Raw genomic sequence first — 20,234 nt, forward strand, 5'->3', positions numbered from 1 at the left:
AGAGCTGAACAGCTGGAATCCGGAGTCAAAGCCCCTCACCTGGACCTGAGCACCAGATGTGCACCACACTGTCCGGAAGTAGCCGAGTTTTCACTAATTAAATATTGGTTTAGAGACATGGTTTAGAGTTTAATTGTTTAAAATTATTAATAAAAATAACCTGTATAATTTTTATGGTCAAAATATAGAATTTTTAATTTTTATGGTCAAAATAATTTTCGGTCTTTACACAAGGTATGCTAAACTAATAATAATAATAATAATAATAATAATAATAATAATAATAATAATAATAGTAAAAACAAAACAAACAAAAAAATGTTTTTTTATCTCAGCTGTCATCTGAGCTCTTTAAACGAGTTCACCAGGATTGCTGTGGAAGTAACCAGACAAGTTCCAGCAGTATTTGAAAACCGTATTTACCAATAAAATTCTAATAATTTCACTTAATCCGTTATGTTACCAGATAAATGTGAACTGTTGATTCATGACACAATCCTGAGGAAAGGTAGAAAAAAACTGGACGGTGACTGAATTATGTGTAGAAATGTCCCCAACCTGCCCTTTCCTCAGTGACCTGAAAATCTCATTCTCTTTTTCTCACCCCGGCCTTTCTCTTATCTTGTTCCTCTCCTCCTGCAACCCCTCCTCCGGTCTTAAAGCACAGCCCATATAAATACAGGTGACACATCACACACTGCTACTTATTGTGTATTGTCCCTGGAAATCCAGGACAGGAGGCTTTATCAGAGTTGTTCTTCATTTTAAAAGTGGTAATTGGGAGGAATTAAAAACTATCAAGAGGGTAAGTCTTTAGAGTATAATCGGCATGTTGCATGAATTGTTGTAATGATGGTTTTTTTTTTTAATAATCTTTAATACATGATTTTATAAGATTAATATTTTATGGTTTAAGCAATTTTGCAAAACTTTATTTTGTTACTTATTTAGTGTTACTTTCTTTCAGCAAACCTTAAATGTTTAAACAAATCTTTGGATGATTGTTTTATTATCAGACAAATTCACAGATATACTGTATTACAAGTACTAAGAAATTAAACCATGAAACCAGTTTAAATGTTGAATAAAGACAGGGAATTATATGTCCAAATCTAAATCATTTGCACAACTCAGCTTGTATGAAAAGTTACTAAGTTTAATGTTAGGGATGGAGTTATGGTTTGTACTTTTTCCCACAACTCCATTTGTGTAAAATCAAGCACATTCTCCTCGTTTTGTTCAAATTTGTACAGTTTTTTCATTTTCATGCTTAACTGAATGATTAAGTATTATCATTTGAGATTACTGATATAAGTAAAATTTGGTATCTACTGTATCTGAAACAAGTGTGTTGAGTTTAAGTGACTCTTCTGATTGTCACCCCGTCAGGGAGTAAAATCAGACAATCCCCTCAAGGACATGGCTCCATCTCTTTCATGGTCTACACCGAGGAATCTACTACACTGGTGGAATCACCTTAAATTCCGACTGCAAAACAGGAAGAGCTGGGATGAAATGTTGGATGAGACATTTATGTGTCAGGCTAAAAGGTTATTTTACCACAAATACACAGACACGTGCCACAGTAATCAAAATGTACAGACACGTGCCACAGTAATCAATTACTCAAACATCATTATATTTATGGTTGTGTAATAACAAGTAAATGATACTGTGCAATGTGAATTATAAAGTGCGATGAGCAAAGTGTTATTATCAATACATTTGCAAAAAATGATTATTTAATCTATAGCAGCAGCAGAGTTCAGCTAAACATATGTTTATATATTTATTGTAATTGTGGCAGTTAAATATTATAAACAGGGCATCTATAAGAAACTTATCAAATCTCACTCTTTGTTCACCAGAGTAAATGAAATCCCTCTGTTTTATGCAACAAAAGAGAACAATGTGGGCTGCATTAGGAAACTTCTGGATTGTTCTACAACCAATATCTTTGAAAGAGGTGAGTTGCTGTCATATGTGAAGACTTTTTTGTAATCCACTTAGAATAGCCTGTAAGTGTGTGTGTGTGTGTGTGTGTGTGTGTGTGTGTGTGTGTGTGTGTGTGTGTGTGTGTGTGTGTGTGTGTGTCAGGTGCAGTAGGTGAAACTGCTATGCACATAGCTGTGATGAATGATAATTTAGAGGCAGCTGTGGCACTAATGGAAGGAGCACCAGAACTCATCAATGAGCCCATGACCAGTGAACTCTATCAAGGTAAATTCTTACACAACAACCAGAAATATGCATAAAGAGTTTATGTTAAATAATGTTGATTGTTTGTATTCATGGTATTTCATGTCAATGAATTCCTGCTTGGTGCTTACAGGTATAACAGCCCTTCATATTGCTGTCATCAACCAAAATGTAAATATGGTCAAGGAATTAATCCAAAGAGGAGCTGATGTAACCACACCCAGAGCCACAGGCATCTACTTCAACAAAAGAAAAGGAGGCCTTCTTTATTATGGTAACGAAAAAGTAAATGGAAAAATCAGTCCTAAAGGTTATTGAGCTTCCTATGCACTTAATGACCCCAAAAAGTGGAGGAAAAGGTGCTTTAATAGCAGCATTTAAGTTAAAAGGGGTTTTGATCTTCTGTGTTTTCAGGTGAGCACATCTTAGCCTTTGCTAGCTGTATTGGTAATGAAGAAATCATCTCCATGTTGTTAAAAGCTGGTGCTAACATTCGAGCTCAGGACTCCTTCGGTAAGTGCAAAATATACCCTAGGGTAATATTCCCCATTTTTATGCAGATTACAGCATTTATTCATTGGAAAGTGCAATTTCACTAAATGTATGCACAGTCTTCACTTAAGTTAAAATAGAAACGTGGTGTGTGTAGTTGTTTGTATGAAAGTAAATATAAGTAGTGCTGCGTGATTATCACAATATCTCAATTAAGTTGAATTAAAGTTTTAACATGATTTTCAATATGCACTAATCAATATTGTAAATGTTTATATACACAATTTATATAATTTAAACAAGAGAATATCATTGATTATCTAATTAAGGTGACATTAATTAATTAATTAGTCATGGGATATATATTAGGCAGTAAATCAACACTGACTGTTTCATGAAGTTGCTGTGCTGAAAGCTATAAAAATGGGCAAGAGTAAGGATGTGAGTGACTCTGACAAGGGTCAAATTGTCATGGCTAGATGATTGGGTCAGAGCATGTCCAAAACAGCAAGTGTGCAGTGGTTAGTACCTAAGAAATGTGGTCTATAAATAGACTACTGGTGAACCAGCAAGAGATTCAAGGGTACACAAGGCTCACTAACGCATGTGCAGCTAGCCCAGTGTTACTCATTGCGCGGCTCGCGAGCCTCCTGCGGCTCGCAGATGATATGATCATGTGGTTAAAATTTATTTTTCATTTAAATAACATCTAACATTTAAAAACAATCAGGGAAGCATAGAAAAACGAATGTGCTCTATTACAAACAATAATATATATTTATATATATTATTTGACTCGTCACTGACTCACTGCGTTCTGCGCAATAGCCAGTTTTTGGCGGCCTGCCAGAAGCTAGTTTGTGTTTCATGCTAGTTAACAACTTGTGTTTACTGTACACACGGACTAAAAAATGGATCGATTTCTTAACAAACAATCCCGCGCACAAAATGAACAGCAACAAAGCAATGTGACAGTGACAAAAGAGGTAACTGATGGGGAGCATGCATCATCCGAAACTCGAGTAATTATTGTATTGCAATATTGTACATTGTATTTAAGCAGATAAGCTATTTAAGACTGAATAACTTGGCATACTTTGCGGTGAAAGTGGCTCTCCTATTGACTTTGTCCTATCAATGTGGCTCACATGAAAAAAATAGTGAAGACCACTGAGCTAGCCCGTTTAGTCCAATCCCACAGAAGACCTACTGTTGCACAAATTGATGAGTAAGATAATGCTGGCTATGATAGAAAGGTGTCGAAACACAGTGCATCACACCGTTTTATAGGGCTGCGTATATAAAGACCGTTCAGGGTGCCCATGCTGACTCCTGTATACCACACCAGATATAAAAGCACCAGGGCTTGGTCTGATGAATAACTTTTTCTTTTCCATCACGAGGATGGCCAGGTGCATGCACGAGGATGCACCATGGGATAAAGGCTAGCAGTTTGATGCTGTGGGAAAAGTTCTGCTGCGAAACCTTGGGTCCTGGCCTTCATGTGGATGTTACATTATCACTCCTTCAAAGCAATGGACCAGTGGTCTCTTTCAGAAGCATAATGCACTCAGCCACACTGCAAAAATTGTTTAGTAATGATTTGAGGAGCATGAAAAATTCCCCAGATCTCAATCTGAACAAGCATTTGTGGCATGTGCTGAACAAACAAGATCCTTTGAGTCCCATTTCAATGTACAGAACTTGTACAAAATCCAGACACCACAGCATACCTTACAGAGTTGTGCTTTAGATGGTGTTGTTAATTTTAATTTTTAGAAATTAAAACGTGTTTTCTGTATCACCCACCCTGAAGTAAGATTCACAGATTCAGGCTCATTTGGGTTACTTGTGTTTTTGATCGTGCTGATCAGCCACTGATCATATATTAGTGCCCCTTTTACCATGGACCTGAGGGACGTGGGAAACAGCTAGCTGTCACAATATAAACAAAGCTTATGTAGCAGGACATAGATTACAGTAATGGCTTTGAAGTCTCACTCTTATTGAAACATCTGTTAAAGTTTAGATTTGTTAGGAATTTTGCCACCGCATGAAAGAAGTGAGTAGAAAGCAGAGATTTATCTTTTGAGATATAGAAAGGAAAAGTTTAATATTAAAATTAAATTACACACAGATAAAAACAGACTTACAAACAGTAACAGTAACAGTAATTGAACTTTGTTTATTTTTCCACCTCTCACAAACTATTAAACGTATGCCATATATGTCAAATAATGTATTTTTATTCAACTCCCCTAACTTCACCTGTCTCACTCCATTTCTGCCTAAACAGGAAACACTATTCTGCACCTTTTGGTTCTGCAGCCTAACAAAATTATCGCATGTCAAGTTATGGACATGCTGCTAAACGTGGATGCTGAGCTGGACAGCACAATGCCGCTGGACATGGTGCCAAATTACAGAGGTCTCACTCCTTTCAAGCTTGCTGCAAAAAAGGGCAATGTTGTGGTAAGAGACTTTATGCATTAACCCTGTTACACCCATAGACTGTTTATGTGTGTTTACTTTCCACTTTATTAGGAGCACCTGTATATTTGTGCCTTCATGTGCAGTGCATAAAATCACACAGATATAGATCAAATGTTCACATCAAACATCAGAATGAGGAAAAAGTTTAATCAATGTGACTTTAACCATGCCATGATTGTTAATACAAGATGGACTGGTTTGAGTATTTCAGATATTGCTGATATTTTCACACACAACAGTCTCTAGAATCTGATGTGTGGAGGCTGAAATACCTCAATGATGAAAGGCTGACCAGGCCAAGAACCAGAGTCACGAGAACGAGCAGATTTGAGCTGACAGGAAATCTTTAGTTACTTACAGTAAGCACTCATACAGTAGTGAACAGAGCCGTATCTCAGAACACACAACACTTCAAACCTGAAGGTGCGTGAGCTACAAGAGCGGAAGATCACACCAGGTTCTACTCAGCCAAGAACAGGAATCTGTAGCCCTGTGTCAACTGTAGCCTCAGATTCATGTTTTTGTAACTAAATATCTTCTACCGTTAGTTTATCCATCAAGGTTTAATGATGTGTGCATACTGAGATACTTTTCTGCTCACCACGATTTTAAATAGGGCTTATATAAGTTACTCTATCTTTCTTGGCAGCTAGAACCAATCTTTCCATTTTGTGTTATCAGTTTCTGCTTATTTCAGTTCTTCTAATGTTAGAAAAATTAGAAAAAGAATTTGATATTTTCATATTACAGAGGTTACGATCAATTTGATCTGAAAATAAATAAAAATATTTTTTAAAAATAGCCAGAACAATTAAGTGTAACCGACTTGTTACAGTCGTGGCAGATATTGTACTGCATGTCTATTTCTTTTACCATCACCAGGCTTTTCAGCACATGGTGAACCACAGACGAATCATGCAGTGGAGCCTGGGGCCTTTGAACTCCTACCTGTATGACCTTACTGAAATAGATTCCCGTACAGACGACATCTCAGTGCTGGAACTAATTGTCTCCAGTCAAAACAGGAATGTAGGTATTAAGTTATGAAGTAAAATCGAAAGAGAAGTGTATATGTTTAATTGTATTCACTTCTTTCTGAATTGATTCCTTGATTCCTATATTTCTTTAATTTTATGTCTTTTCACAGGTTAGGAAAATATTAGAGCTGACTCCCATCCAGCAGCTCATCAATCTCAAGTGGAATATTTATGGGAAATTCTATTTAAGGTAATTACAATATGCAGCATAAAGGAGGACTATATTAACTCACCTTCACCTTCACCGTAACACTGATGAATTTTATAATATGATTTTTCAGAAAGATTTGGTTTATTTTCTGTAGCAGAGAAAGTGTTAGTAGGATGATACAAAACATATAAACAGATATGAAGTATGATGTTGTTCATTATTAAATTAAAAGGTGCCATCATTGGCTAATGGCTGTGGTACAAGGGAAATGAAACACTTACTGTAGGGATTTACGGTTACAAGAAAATAATCAACCTTTGAATAATAACAGTAATTATTTTCCTGTAGCATGAATTATTCCTCATTCAATACACCGTGTATACATGTGAAGTGTTTTTTTCCACTACATTATATCAGATTTTCTATGTGTCAATGGAAAATTTATTTTATGGGGCATCAGCATATCTTATCACACTGATATGTGAGATATTTACTGTTTTGTAAACACGCTGCCCACACTGAGAGACAGCGTGCTGATCTGGTATCATGTTTGCTTTATTTCATGGGAAATACTGTCATGCAGGTTGTTGCTGCTGGTGTACCTGCTGTACATTGTGACATTCACTTTGTGTTGTATGCTACGCCCTCTAAAAGATATACCGCAAAACTACACAAAAGCACCTAATGACCAAACAGTCAAGATACAGAAAACTCTCAAGGTACACATTTTTCATTGCTACAGTACCTTTAATTACTTCATTGGCACACCCACACACTTAAATATGTACAGACATAGTTAGATCTTTCAAGCCACACAATGTGTCTGTGTATGTGTGTACAGGAGAGTTATGTGTCTTATGCAGATCACCTGAGGCTGGGTGGAGAGATCATCAGTGTTGCAGGAGCCATCATCATCCTGCTACTGGAGGTCCATATACACACAATGAAGCACTTTCACAATAAGAACCGTTTCTACGCTGCTGTCATACATTTATTGCCAGAAGTCAGAAAAATCTGTTAACTAATTGCTTTTTTTTTTACAAAGAAGACAAAAATTATTTATAAAGTATATGACTTTAATAATAGACATAACACTTGTACTTATGCATGTGATTTATGCTCAGATACCAGATATCCTAAGACTGGGGGCAAAGAGATATTTTGGTCAGACTGCACTTGGAGGCCCTTTCCATGTCACTCTGTAAGTCTAATTTACATCGTATTGTCAGTGATGTACTGTATTTATAAAACGCATAACATTGTGGATTACTCTTTGGGTTATATAAATGACTATTATGCAAATGTCTCCTGTTCATTTCTTTTCTATCCATTTTGGTGTGTAGGATCACCTATGCAGTGCTGGTAGTGTTACTGTGTGTACTGAGACTGACTGAGACGCCAGGCGAGACTGGAGTGATGGCTGCATGTCTGGTATTGGGCTGGTGCAACGTTCTGTACTTTGCTCGAGGTTTTGAAATGCTCGGGCCTTATGTCATCGTGATACAAAAGGTTGTCAGATCAGACCTTCTCCTCTCATACTCCTCTTCTTCCTCATTTCCATTTTGTAAACAAAGCACAAAATTATAAACTGCTCTAAAAGATTTTGAATGTATCAAACGTCTAATTGTGTAATGTTCAGTGGGAAAATATTTTTGCAACATTTTACCCTAGATTAAAAAAAAATTTAAAGAGATTCTTTTGTTGTATAGCATTTTTTACTCAATAAATGCAACCAACTATACAGTAGGTTCTGTTGGAAACTTGACATCTATTTTATACATTTTGTAGATTATTTTTGGAGACCTAACCAAGTTCATGTGGTTGAGTGCCATTGCCCTCTTAGGATTCTCCACAGGTAAATTTAGAATATACAATTAGGTGTAGCATAAATTAATCTAGCAATTTGGCAACACGACAATTTACATAATCTTTCTCTTCTGCAATCTAGCTATATGGACCGTATACATGACTCAGGCAAGTCTGTCCGTACCCCAACTGCGCTCGTACCCCATCACACTCTTCACTATGTTTGAGCTGACTGTGGGTCTGATTGATTTGCCTGTGGACCACACCATCCACACTCACCCCATTGTGCATGTGGTCTTCTGCTGCTTCAGTGTGGTGTCCCATCTCCTCCTCCTCAGCCTCCTCACAGCCATGATGAGCGACACGCAGTGGAGGGTTGCACAGGAGCGAGATGAACTCTGGAGGACCCAGGTGGGCATCAGAAAAACTTACAACTGGCCAATTTAAACGGACAGATTATAGAGATTGAATGTCGGATAACTGATTACTTTGGGATCTGCATAGGTGGTAGCCACAACTCTGATGCTAGAACATCGGCTTCCACGGTATTTGTGGCCAAGGCTGGGAACTTCTGGTCTGAACTATGGCCTGGAAGACCGTTGGTACCTCCGGTAAGGAACACAAACATGATGGCCAATTATACTACGATCATGACCATTTAAACACATCACATAACAATGTCCTTTCTGTGTCCATGTGGGTTTCCTCTGAGTCCTACAGTTTCCTCCCAGCTTGATTAAACTTGCATGTTGGTGGATTGGTCACAATAATTTGCCCTTGTATATACTGTAAATGAGGGTGTTAATGTATGTGTGCAGGGTGCTCCAGTCAGTGTGTATTCCCACATTAGGCCTCCTATTCAAAGGAATAATATTAACACATTTCATTTATCAATGTATTTATTTCAGAGTGGAGGACCGCAATGACCAGTTTATGCAGAAGATCCGACGCTATGTTAATGTGTTTTCAAAAAATGACAGCTCGGACAACAAAGAGGAAAGCGAGAGAAGTGCCAAGGGCTGTGACCCAGCAGACACGAAAAGCATGCAGAATGACGGTTCAAATGAAAATAGGAAGTCTGTGCTTTGCTGGAACATTATACGCCAGAGCTTTCTCGGTCTAGAACTGGAGAACGAAGAGCACATGGATGCTCTAGAGATGAAACCGGTTTGAGAAATGAAATTTATTGAAAGTATAGTGATTCTGTACAACATCATTGTTTCATGATTTTATTGAGTGAATACTACTTTATGGTGACAAATCACATAGAAAGGGTGCATTAAGAACTGAATATTAAATTGAGGACAATGACTTCTGACTAATTATTTAAATGGCAGCTACATAGGTATATATTTAGTTTTATAATACATTCTGCAAACATTTTAATGCAAATAATAGAATATTAATAGATATTATTGTAAAAACATTTTATAGCAGTGCAAGTAACAGCATTATAATTTACTAGTAATATAAGCACAGAGTCACTTTCAGTGAATACATTTAGCCTGATTGTCTCATTTTCTCAATCATGAACATATTACTACATAGCATATCTACTTGATTGTGCATCACAGAACAGGATTATTTCATGTGCTGATTCTGTATTTGTTATTATTTTTGAACAGCATTTATAACAGGTAATTATAACAGTAAAATGAAGATATTAAAGGCAAATGTGTCAGATATATGTGATGGTTTTGGTTGACATTCTCCACTTTTATCGTCTCTGGCAGATGAAAAATGAAAGCACGTCACAGGAGTTTGAAAACCAGTTGTGTATTTGTGGCTTCCCTCCATTTAGCAGTGCACAGAAGCCTTGAGAGTTTGAATTTGGCTGGCCACGGGACCAGAAGCTGCCAGTTAAAACAAAAAAAAACAAGCTTGTTTAGAGACACAAACACACTGACCACTTTAATAGGAATAACTTTACGCATGCTTCTTTATGCAGTTATCCAAGTATCCAGAATAAGGGAAAATATTCTTAATGAATTTGGTCTACTTCTGTCTAACAATCTACTAGAATTTAGATAGAATCCAGTGAACAACAGTTCTGTTGGAAAACATTTCTGTTGAAAAACATTTTGTTAGGCTATGGTAACTCAAATGAACCACACATCCAACCTTGGGTCGTATAGGCTGAAACAGACCAGTAGGGTTCCACTCCTGAGAGCAATCGCTCACCCAAACTCGAAAAGCATCAGACCATCTTTTTTGCAACGACCGTGCCATGGTCAAGGTCACTAAGATCACAGATTTGACCATTATGGCATCTGAAGTGAACATGAACTGAAGCACATGAATTGGCTGATATAAATTCTTGGATGTGCAGATGTACATTCAATAGGTGTTCCTATTAAAGTGACCAGTGAGAGTATATATATTTCCCTGTCTCAGTCTGACTCGGGTGTATCAAAGGATATAGACTGCAAAGTCTGCGCTTTACAGAGTTATCTGTCTAAAATGGGTCAAGTACACATAACTGTGTGTATGAAGGTAAACAGTTAAAAGAAGAATGTATGTGGGTTGAACACATGATGCAGAGTTTTTATGTCCAACTTATGTGTTGCTTTGAAAAAAATGTAAATGTATTAGATGACAAAATATATAAAGTATCATGTATATGTGTCTTTTTTTTCCTCAGTTCTTAAGTGATGGTATTTTCATGATTCATTATAGTGTAGTTACACTATATACAGTAAATATACTGTAGTTAAAAAGTAATATAATATAGATCGTGATTTTCATGAATAAGGCAAGTGAAATCCATGTGAAGCAGTATAGCACAAAGTTCATAGGCTATAGCTATACTACAAGACTCTGTTCTGGCACCAAGGTGGTGGAACGAACTTCCCCTAGAAGTCCAGACAGCTGAGTCACTGGCTATTTTCAAGCGGCGGTTGAAGACCTACTTATTCAGGAAACACTTCAACTAGCACTTCTTTCCCTATCTTTTGCATTTAAAAAAAAAAAAAAAAAAAAACACACAACCTTTGACACTTTTTCATTGTAACTCTGAACAAATGTTTTAAACTCATGGTATCTTAAGTATGTAACCTAGTGAGCCAGCATTAATGTATTCAATGTTAGAGATTTAAGCACTTATGTACGTCGCTCTGGATAAGGGCGTCTTCCAAATGCTGTAAATGTAAATGTAAATGTCTTAAAGTTGTGGCATATTTAACACATTTCTTTACTGATTCTATTTTTTTTTCTTTATTATCTAAAAATATATATATATTTTTTGTTTGGAGTTGGGTTATTGAGGTTTTTTAGGAGTTTATTGAGGTGTTGGATTAAGACTGTAAGGTCAGTAATCATTGTGACAGAAGCAGCTGAGTGAACAAACTAGGACAAGTATAACTCACTACTGCCTATCTGTTGCTGTGTACATTCTATGAACCCCTCACTACTCCCTACATCAGACTAATGGTGTCACGGCGCAGGACAGATTCGTGCGCTTCAACAGATTCGGGCGCTTCAGGTTCATGTGCTTCAGGAGGTTCGGGCGCTTCGGCAGGTTCGTGCGCTTCAACAGATTCGGGCGCTTCAACAGATTCGGGCGCTTCAGGTTCATGTGCTTCAGGAGGTTCGGGCGCTTCGGCAGGTTCGTGCGCTTCAACAGATTCGGGCGCTTCAACAGATTCGGGCGCTTCAGGTTCATGAGCTTCGGTAGGTTCGGGCGCTTCAGGTGCCTTCGGTGCTCCAGCCGGTGCCGTAGGGATGCCGGCCACCCGGACCGACGGCATCGGGGTGTCCGCCAGCTTGGCGATCAGCCGGTTCCCCCGGGCCTCGCCCGAGCTTTCCGGTCTGGCACCCATGTGGACGGGTTCGGTCACTGGTGTGCACAGGTCTGGGTCGGACCGAGGTACGGTAGGGGCCTCGGGCGTCCGTGGCTGGCCTGGCTCCACAGCCCACGGACCCCGATGCCTTCTGCCCCCCCCCAAAAATATTTAGGGCCGGTGTCCGACTCTGTCCTGTGCACGGTTAGGGAGGACCCGCCCAGGAGCAACGCTATGTTGGCCAGGTCCGTGAAAGGCCCCACCTCTTGGCCCAATGGCACTAGGTAGCGCAGCCCGTCCTTCAATCCATGCCGGAAGATGTCCTTAAGGGCCCTCTCCCCAAAATCCACCTGATTGCATAAGTCCAGGAATACCTCCGTATACTCCTCAATTGGGGAATCCCCCTGATACAAACAAAACAAAATGTCTGCTGGATCCATGTGGTTGGTCGTTCTGTCACGGCGCAGGACAAAGGCGAATGAGGATCCAAATGCAGATTTTAAAGTTTAATAGTCCAAAAACACAAGAAACAGCTAAACAGACAGAACAGAACAGGGCAGAACACAGAGCTTACAGGAAACAGGAAACAGGAAACAGGAAACAGGCACACCAACATCCAACATCTAACAACGACCAATATATATATCAAACAGGAACCAATCACAGAGCAGAGACAATCAGAGACTAAGACAACACACCTGAAGGAGAGAAGGAGTACAATGAATGTCCATGGAAACCAAAGAGTGGGCGGAGCAAACAATTAACCACAGGAAAAGACAGCAGACAGAAACAGGACAGAAACACAGACAGACTCATTACAAATGGGACCACAATAGGACCACCATTGACCGTGCGTTACTTTGGGCTTTGGGTGGTGAATAAGCACAGCATCTACCGTGATTGTAGTGGATGTTGCACTGGCAAGGAGCTTTGTTGATTCCACCCACCAAAGCTCTCCAACTTACAGCAGAACCGTGATAAGAAACACAGCACTGATGACTCACCTCCGGGTTGGTGCAGTATTGTTAATCCACATCCATTTCTGATCTTCTGAATAATGGAGCCCAATCCAGTAAAACATGTTCCTGTCATCGGTTAGAAACTTCTACAGTAATAAAGGCAGACACAAGTAAGATATACACCTATATTCTGTCTTTAATAGTGATGTCTGTCTGAGCGATTGATTGCTTAACCTGCACGCGTTCATTGTTGATGACAACCAGGTCTCCACCCTGTTTCTGACATGCCTCCCTGCTCTCCTGCCATTGTAGACGCTGCTTAGAAATTAAGTAGCAAGAGTTCTCAAACTTTTCCCAGCCATCCTCGCACTCAAAACACTGACACTCTGCAGAGAAACAGCAGGTTTTCATACACAGCTCATAGGTATGAAAGAAATGACTAAGATGGAAAAGCATCTATGGTAATTGTGAATGTTAGGATATGGTTGGGTTTTACCTTGGTTTGAGGTGATATCAATGAGATCTGAACACATCTGGCGGGACTGGACTGAACAAAAGATGATTTTCCCATTTTAGATAGAAAACATTATTATTGTATATTATTTCTACCTATATATCTAAGGCAGCATTTGCCCACGTGGTGTCAAAATGATTAACATTACAGAAAATATGAATAAATGATGACAACAGCAACAACAACAAAAACAACAACAAAGAAGCCAAACTATAATTTATCAATTACTTGAAAAGTTATGCAAAATGCATTCCTGTTACATTCACCAAACAATTGTTTTCTATATATGTGGACAAAAATAAAATTAAGAATAATTAGCTTAATGTACTATGCATCAAAAATTGTCTTATTTTTAATTGAGTTTCTATCACATTCAGTGTAACACAATGGTGTCTTATTTGTACGCCATCTAGTGGCATGACCCCAAAAGTTCAAAAAGGGCAAATAAATGGTTGCTGTTTAGATAGTGTTGTGCTTTAATAATGAAAAAAGCTCTAACATTTGGTGTTAACATTCATTCATTCATTCATTCATCTTCTACCGCTTATCCGAACTACCTCGGGTCACGGGGAGCCTGTGCCTATCTCAGGCATCATCGGGCATCAAGGCAGGATACACCCTGGACGGAGTGCCAACCCATCGCAGGGCACACACACTCTCATTCACTCACGCAATCACACACTAGGGACAATTTTCCAGAGATGCCAATCAACCTACCATGCATGTCTTTGGATTGGGGGTGGAAACCGGAGTACCCGGAGGAAACCCCCGAGGCACAGGGAGAACATGCAAACTCCACACACACAAGGTGGAGGTGGGAATCGAACCCCGACCCTGGAGGTGTGAGGCAAACGTGCTAACCACTAAGCCACCGTGTCCCCAGGTGTTAACATTAATACACAAAAATGTTAATGTAGACATTGTAAGACTGTAAGACACCCATCTCCAATTTACCCTCTCCAGTGGGAATAAAATACATACAAAAAGCTATATTTTTTTATTTGTGACCAGGCTGGAGCTACACATGTTTTTGTTGTTATTGTTGTTGATCTTACACTTTTTGTTGCACTAGTTTGGTGTGAATGAGTCAGTACCACACTAATCATTAATGTTTTACTTACACTTCATAGCCAGAGCAAGAACCACAGCCAGCAAGATCAAAGAGAGAATGATGAAAACAGCAGAAATCATCTTGTACAGACGAACTTTCCTGTAAATATCTAAACATAACAGAAATATACAGTTAAGTCAACACAGGACATGTAGAAACAACTGAAACTAGAAGTGTGTGTTTATATACACATTTAGATTTCACTGTGACCAGTTTCTTCTTCAATTCTCCAGACACTTTCACATCCTCATAGGGAACTCAGGCGGTTTAATGTGAACGTGACACTTTTCATGAAGTGTAACATTTTACAGTTTAACATGATTATCCTTGCAAAACTATCAGCCCACTTAAATGTCATCAGATTCTTAATTTGGATTATAAATGATACGTACACAGATTGTTCCTTAACAACATTCACTATTTGTCAGCAGGTCTGCTTGGGTAAATATTCAATACGTTTAGACTAATACTTGCTATAAAAATTGCTATACTTGCTATAAATTTGGTTGTGGGAAGTTTTCCCAACTTTGTACACTATTTGGGAGAGATTTTTTGTGCATACATCTTGGCAGATTTGCTGTAGGTTCTTGAGGTTGCATGGATGTTGTGACCACAGTTTATCATTAGTGTCAGGGATAGTGTTTGACTTGTGGGTCCCCACATTCTTGTTGGTTGTAAACACATCTGACCAAAAAACAAAAAACCTTATCCCATTTGTTAGCTAGGTTGTTTTCCGGGTGAAAAAGTGTGCTTTTATGTTAATTAAGGGGTTTATTTTCCCCAAAAAACTTTTAATATGCTCTTATGCTGTCATGAAGTCCTCACCCCTCCGTGGCATCATCAAGACTCTTGTTGGTAGCTGCAACATCAGGCAGTTCATGAGCTGAATGTGAAGCAACTACATTTCTTCAGGATAGACTGATAAACATTGGCTACTTCAGATCATGGTCCAGGAGAATCCACAGTGGCTGCAGCAAACAGGCTGCACATTATGTTGTCTTACAAGGGACTCCATGATGATGTAGAAGCTTTTTTTGAACTATTTGTCCATTCAGTTGTAGTGTGGGGGTAACCAGAGACCTGTGGTAAACCTGCTGGAGTACACAGACCTGAACAAAGCCATCTTGTACTTGGTTGGCCACATGCCCAAACAACATCATCAGGGTTACGCCCAAACATGCTTAGTAAACCACCTGTTTGCTTTGCCCAGCAGCTGTAAGACACCAATCAAAGGTGGTTTCTGGCAGATTAGAGCAGTTTGTAATCAGACTGCCTGAAGGGATGGTAGAATAGGTCTGGTGCTATTGGCCATCATTGCTGGAGAAGGTGGTCCCACTGGCTGAGGAAAACTCATCAGCTTGTATCCAGAGCAAGCAACCCCCCTTCTCTCTCTCTCTCTCTCTCTCTCTCTCTCTCTCTTTCTCTCTCTCATCTCCATCCTCTTTCCCCTTTTCTACTCACTTTGGTAACTGAGTAGGTGTACAGATATTCCTATTAAAGTTGATGGCGTGTGTAGTGTAGGAGTTAGGCGTGAAGGTCTGGCAGATACAAAATCATTAGTAGTCAGGGAGGATAGTGAAAGGGAGTCTGTAGGGTTAAGGGGTGAAGTTGTGGAGCTTGCATGTACTGTATCTTGTGCAGATGCTTTTAGCAGAAGTTACAGCAAATAAGAACTTGGACAGGAAAGAGACAAGCTATGTTTCGAGTTCTGATTTTCTCCACTTTCCCCTCGCTGCACTTAATTCTTTCTGAAAGCAGGCGTAATAAAAATTCCTGAGTTTAAAAGACAGAAGGCAGAGGACGTCTGTGAGGGAGGAAGGTGAAGATCTTTACATTTGTTTGAGGCTAAGTCTAGCAGTAAAGAGGACAAACAGTAGTTAAGATAGGATACAATAAGCTATGGAGGAAAGGGCAATAGAGTGGTGTGTTTGGTGATTGTAACTGTTATATGGAATTTGAAGAGAGGTGAAATGAGAGAGGAAAAAGAGGCATGAAACACTGAGACAAAAGAAACCTGTACCTCCTAACCCCTCCTAATTTTACATAGAAATTTAATTCTGTGGAGTGGTCCAAATCTTAGTTAGTGCCAAAAAAAAAGAAGAGAGCCATTTAGAGACATCCAAATGGTATGCTGGTGCAAACTAAAAACACAAAACTAAAAGAGCAGAGGCATGATGGTGGCAGCATCTTGCCTTTTGGCTGCTTTTCTTTTCCTGAAACTTGGCTTTAATTGAGGAAGACGGAGTCATGAATTGCTGTAGATTTTGGGACAAAACCTTTAGGTGTCTGCCAGAAAGCTGAATTTGAAATAATTCAAAGCATATACTGTATCCATATCACAAAAGCCATCGTATCCTTTAACTCATAGTCTGTTACACACATTCGCAACTCATCTTGTTTTCAGTAGAAATTTAACATGGGTTTAAATTGAAAGCTTGATACAGTTACCATTTATTTGTTTGTTTTTACTATATAAAACACTAATCCGTTCATTTAGCTTCAGTCTGTGGTTTGTATTAATCCTTTTGCAGTTGTGAAGGATTAAAATGCATGATTAGTGTCATTTCTGAGAAACAGATCATATGGATGAGGAGTTTCAAGCAGTGCTTTGAGTAAGCACTTTATCCTGGTCAGGTTCTCAGTACTGCCCAATCATAGTTCAGTATAACAGACACGCATGCCATCAAGTTTAGTCTAAATATAGAACAGACTTCTTTCAGTGTTGCAGTTGTCTCATGAGGTCTGACTCATGCGATTCTTGTCAGAACTATTTTACTTCTGTATTCATTTTTAACAACATCAGACCATATCAGACAAGTGAGATGTGTTTTGTTTAAATAAATACATTTGTATATGAATTATATTTTACCTTCACTGTGTTTTGGAGTGGCACTGGTCACAGACATATAAACATTTTCTGATGGCTTCTCCAACTTGCTGTACACATCGGTTTCTTCTGCTGCTGCTTCTTCTTTTTGGGCTCTTTCTTTTTCTTCCACTTTCTCAGCTTTTATAGAAAGAATTAATTATGACCAAGAAGTTTGAATATGGGGAAATAATGTATATTTTTGCACAAGAAAAAAAATGGATATATAAATTCCAGAAACATTTATAAAAGAAATATTATGAAAGCCTCATAGTATGTGATCGATATTTAGCTAAGCGTGTGAAAAATACTTTGTCAGGTTAGAGACTTGATTTAATTGATTTATTTTATTCTAAATAAAAAATGAATCATAAATGAAATGTAATGTGTCAGCATTAGGTCATATAGATAGTTATTTATTAAATAACATATTATTTTTTATTTATATTTAATTAAATAACTAAGTTAAATTAAATAAGTTAAATAAGTTATTTATTAAATAACTTATATTATTTGTATTTATATTTAAATTTATAACCGCACTAGTAATTTTATACGTTTAACATCAAATGGTCAGCCATTTTAATACATTTTTGTATTAAATTCATTTATAAAGTATAGACAAATAATAAATAAATTTGTATTTTCATATAACCTCCTACCTTCAAGCAGTTCTTTCAAGTTTTTTAAATACAGAAAGCAAAGGTATTACCGTCATTGGGTTTTGGAGAAGAAGTAGACGGTAAAAGATTGTAAACATTTTCCTGTCTTTTCAGTTTGCAGGACTCTTCATTTTCTTTTTTTGTTTCTGCTTCTATATCCATATTCAAGGTAGTTTAAATATGAGAAAATTGGGGGAACAAATAGGCAAAAAAAAGCACAATCAGGAAACTCAGATAATCAAAAACTGGGAGATATTAAGAATCCAATTACATCATAGACTAAGTTTTATTTCTATTTTATTTTCCTACCTTTTAATCCATCCATTTTGCCTTTCTCTTCATCCTTATTGTCTTGAACTTCTCCTGGAATGAGCTCTTTCATCTCCACCTCAGCTACTTTTCTGTCTTCCATGGTTTCTCACTTTGTGTGGGATCTTATTTTGTTGTCTTGATCAGACTAAATCTATTATTTATAGGAATGATCAGGAAGGATGTCTACTGTAGTCAAAGCAGGAGAATCACTGTTTAGAACAATTCACAACAGTCTAAGACTTAGGTCATACCCTTGATTGCTTCATACTTAATTACGCATTCATATTAACACACCATTTACACAAAACAAGCACTTCTCTCTTTCTTTTACTGCTGCACTTACTGGAAAAGACCCGTTTTTATATTTTTACTAAATATAATTTAGCATTTGTTGTAAATCATATGCATTTTCAGGTGTATTATTAAGAGCTGTATTTCCCAGTCAGTGACTGCAATAATGTTTCATAATTTGATAAATCAGTTCAAAATAATAAGCATTAATTATGTTGGCTTGTAGAAGCCAACATTCTGTTTTGCTTATTCTTTTTAAACAAACAATTTATCAAGAGTAACTCCTCCTAAGGTTTTCAAGCCACATGCACCAAAATCGTATATGTCATATACCCTGGTCTGAAGTTACTTTTCTAAGCTATCCGAGTACCGGTACTCATGGTACCGGGTCTCAAAGTGGCCTTTTTTGCCATAGACACCCATTATAAATTTTAGAGTTTTATAACTCTGCAAGCTTTCAAGCTATGTATACCAAACTCAGCCAGCTTCTTTAGGGTGATAGTAGGACAAAGTGAAATTGGTGTACCGACTGGCCTTTCAGTTTTTCTGACGCCCCGCCCCCAAAATATGCAAAATCAAAAAACTTTGTGTTTTTTCATATGTGATATATCAAAACACAGCACAATGACCTGAATTGCATCACGGGTATTTGGGTGACATCACATGCTTGTATCCACTTGCCTCAAAAAGTATTGGCACCCTAGCATGCCGACCTTTGGGAATACTTGCTCCATCAAGCCAACATCAAAGTTTGTCACAACAAACTTTAAAAATCTAGTTGAAACATTGTTCCAGTTTCATTTTTTTTCTAGATTTATGCCACCGAGGTCTTTATTATAGTATATTTTGTTACCCAAATTATAACTTTATACCAAAAATGAACAGCAATTTTATTGTTAAATGTGATCTAGTAATTGCAAACATTAATCAGAAATCTTATCAATATTGTTTGGGATAATGATAAAGACAATATGTGTCTATAAGGACTTAATAATAAGGACTTTAAGGACTTTAAATACTTAAAGATGAAATATTTGAGAGTATACAGGATAAAGGTTTTTTGGTCAAAATGGTCAATTTAATGGTCAAAAGCAAATATATCTTTTGTTGACTTACTGTTAAAACCCAATTACACCAGTTCACAGTTACATGAGCTCCTCTATGCTCACAGTACAGATGAAAATTTTACTGTAGTAACTGCTCTTCAGTGTCACAAAAACTTCAATATAATTGTTTATATAAATGAGCCAGTGGGCTTTTGTGTTTGTTTTGTTACTTGATTTATTTATTTTTTTAAGTTGTTGCTCTTGATGTTCTAGTTACTGTAAGTTCTAAGTTGATGTTCTTGTTTTTAATGTCAATATAAAAAAGTATTAAAACACTGTCAGAATTTTAGCCCCAGTGTTTCATTTGTACTTAAAAGTAAAATCTTTCTACCGAAAGTGCTCATTTAATTTTAGCAACAAAAAACCTACTAGCAACCTATATACTGTATATTGAAGAATATTGTTTCCAACTTTACGTCATAGGCTCATGCGTATCAGCGTATTATCTCTACAATA

The 20,234-nt window shown here is 37.7% G+C and overlaps 2 protein-coding genes across 2 annotated transcripts; one reads left to right on the top strand and one right to left on the bottom strand.

Annotated features, from left to right (window-relative positions):
• The first annotated feature begins 722 nt into the window (after positions 1-722).
• trpv6 (transient receptor potential cation channel, subfamily V, member 6) lies at positions 723-9,859 on the top strand. Its single transcript, XM_060870610.1, has 17 exons — positions 723-805; positions 1,390-1,550; positions 1,869-1,966; positions 2,098-2,220; positions 2,333-2,473; positions 2,614-2,712; positions 4,988-5,163; positions 6,067-6,213; positions 6,332-6,411; positions 6,956-7,091; positions 7,214-7,300; positions 7,497-7,573; positions 7,716-7,881; positions 8,161-8,227; positions 8,321-8,589; positions 8,683-8,789; positions 9,087-9,859. The coding sequence occupies exons 2-17, from the start codon at positions 1,420-1,422 to the stop codon at positions 9,349-9,351; spliced, it is 2,169 nt and encodes a 722-aa protein (XP_060726593.1). The 5' UTR covers positions 723-805; positions 1,390-1,419; the 3' UTR covers positions 9,352-9,859.
• LOC132846093 (killer cell lectin-like receptor subfamily E member 1) lies at positions 9,060-18,626 on the bottom strand. The gene is made up of 8 exons (XM_060870612.1): positions 18,379-18,626; positions 18,120-18,221; positions 17,411-17,548; positions 14,552-14,650; positions 13,413-13,463; positions 13,151-13,302; positions 12,962-13,062; positions 9,060-10,031 (listed from the first exon to the last, which is right to left on the bottom strand). The coding sequence occupies exons 1-8, from the start codon at positions 18,479-18,481 to the stop codon at positions 9,896-9,898; spliced, it is 882 nt and encodes a 293-aa protein (XP_060726595.1). The 5' UTR covers positions 18,482-18,626; the 3' UTR covers positions 9,060-9,895.
• Positions 18,627-20,234: the final 1,608 nt, after the last annotated feature.

The sequence above is a fragment of the Tachysurus vachellii genome, chromosome 5 (assembly GCF_030014155.1).
Source record: "Tachysurus vachellii isolate PV-2020 chromosome 5, HZAU_Pvac_v1, whole genome shotgun sequence".
NCBI classification, from domain to species: Eukaryota; Metazoa; Chordata; class Actinopteri; order Siluriformes; family Bagridae; genus Tachysurus; species Tachysurus vachellii.

Coding starts and splice junctions, on each gene's coding strand:
- trpv6 (XM_060870610.1), top strand. CDS start 1,420: ATGGCTCCATCTCTTTCATGGTCTACACCGAGGAATCTACTACACTGG. Junction 2,713..4,987: donor TCGAGCTCAGGACTCCTTCG/GTAAGTGCAAAA, acceptor CTGCCTAAACAG/GAAACACTATTCTGCACCTT. Junction 7,092..7,213: donor AGATACAGAAAACTCTCAAG/GTACACATTTTT, acceptor ATGTGTGTACAG/GAGAGTTATGTGTCTTATGC.
- LOC132846093 (XM_060870612.1), bottom strand. CDS start 18,481: ATGGAAGACAGAAAAGTAGCTGAGGTGGAGATGAAAGAGCTCATTCCA. Junction 17,549..18,119: donor TTCTCCAAAACCCAATGACG/GTAATACCTTTG, acceptor TTTCTATAAAAG/CTGAGAAAGTGGAAGAAAAA. Junction 14,651..17,410: donor CACTCCAAAACACAGTGAAG/GTAAAATATAAT, acceptor TGTTATGTTTAG/ATATTTACAGGAAAGTTCGT.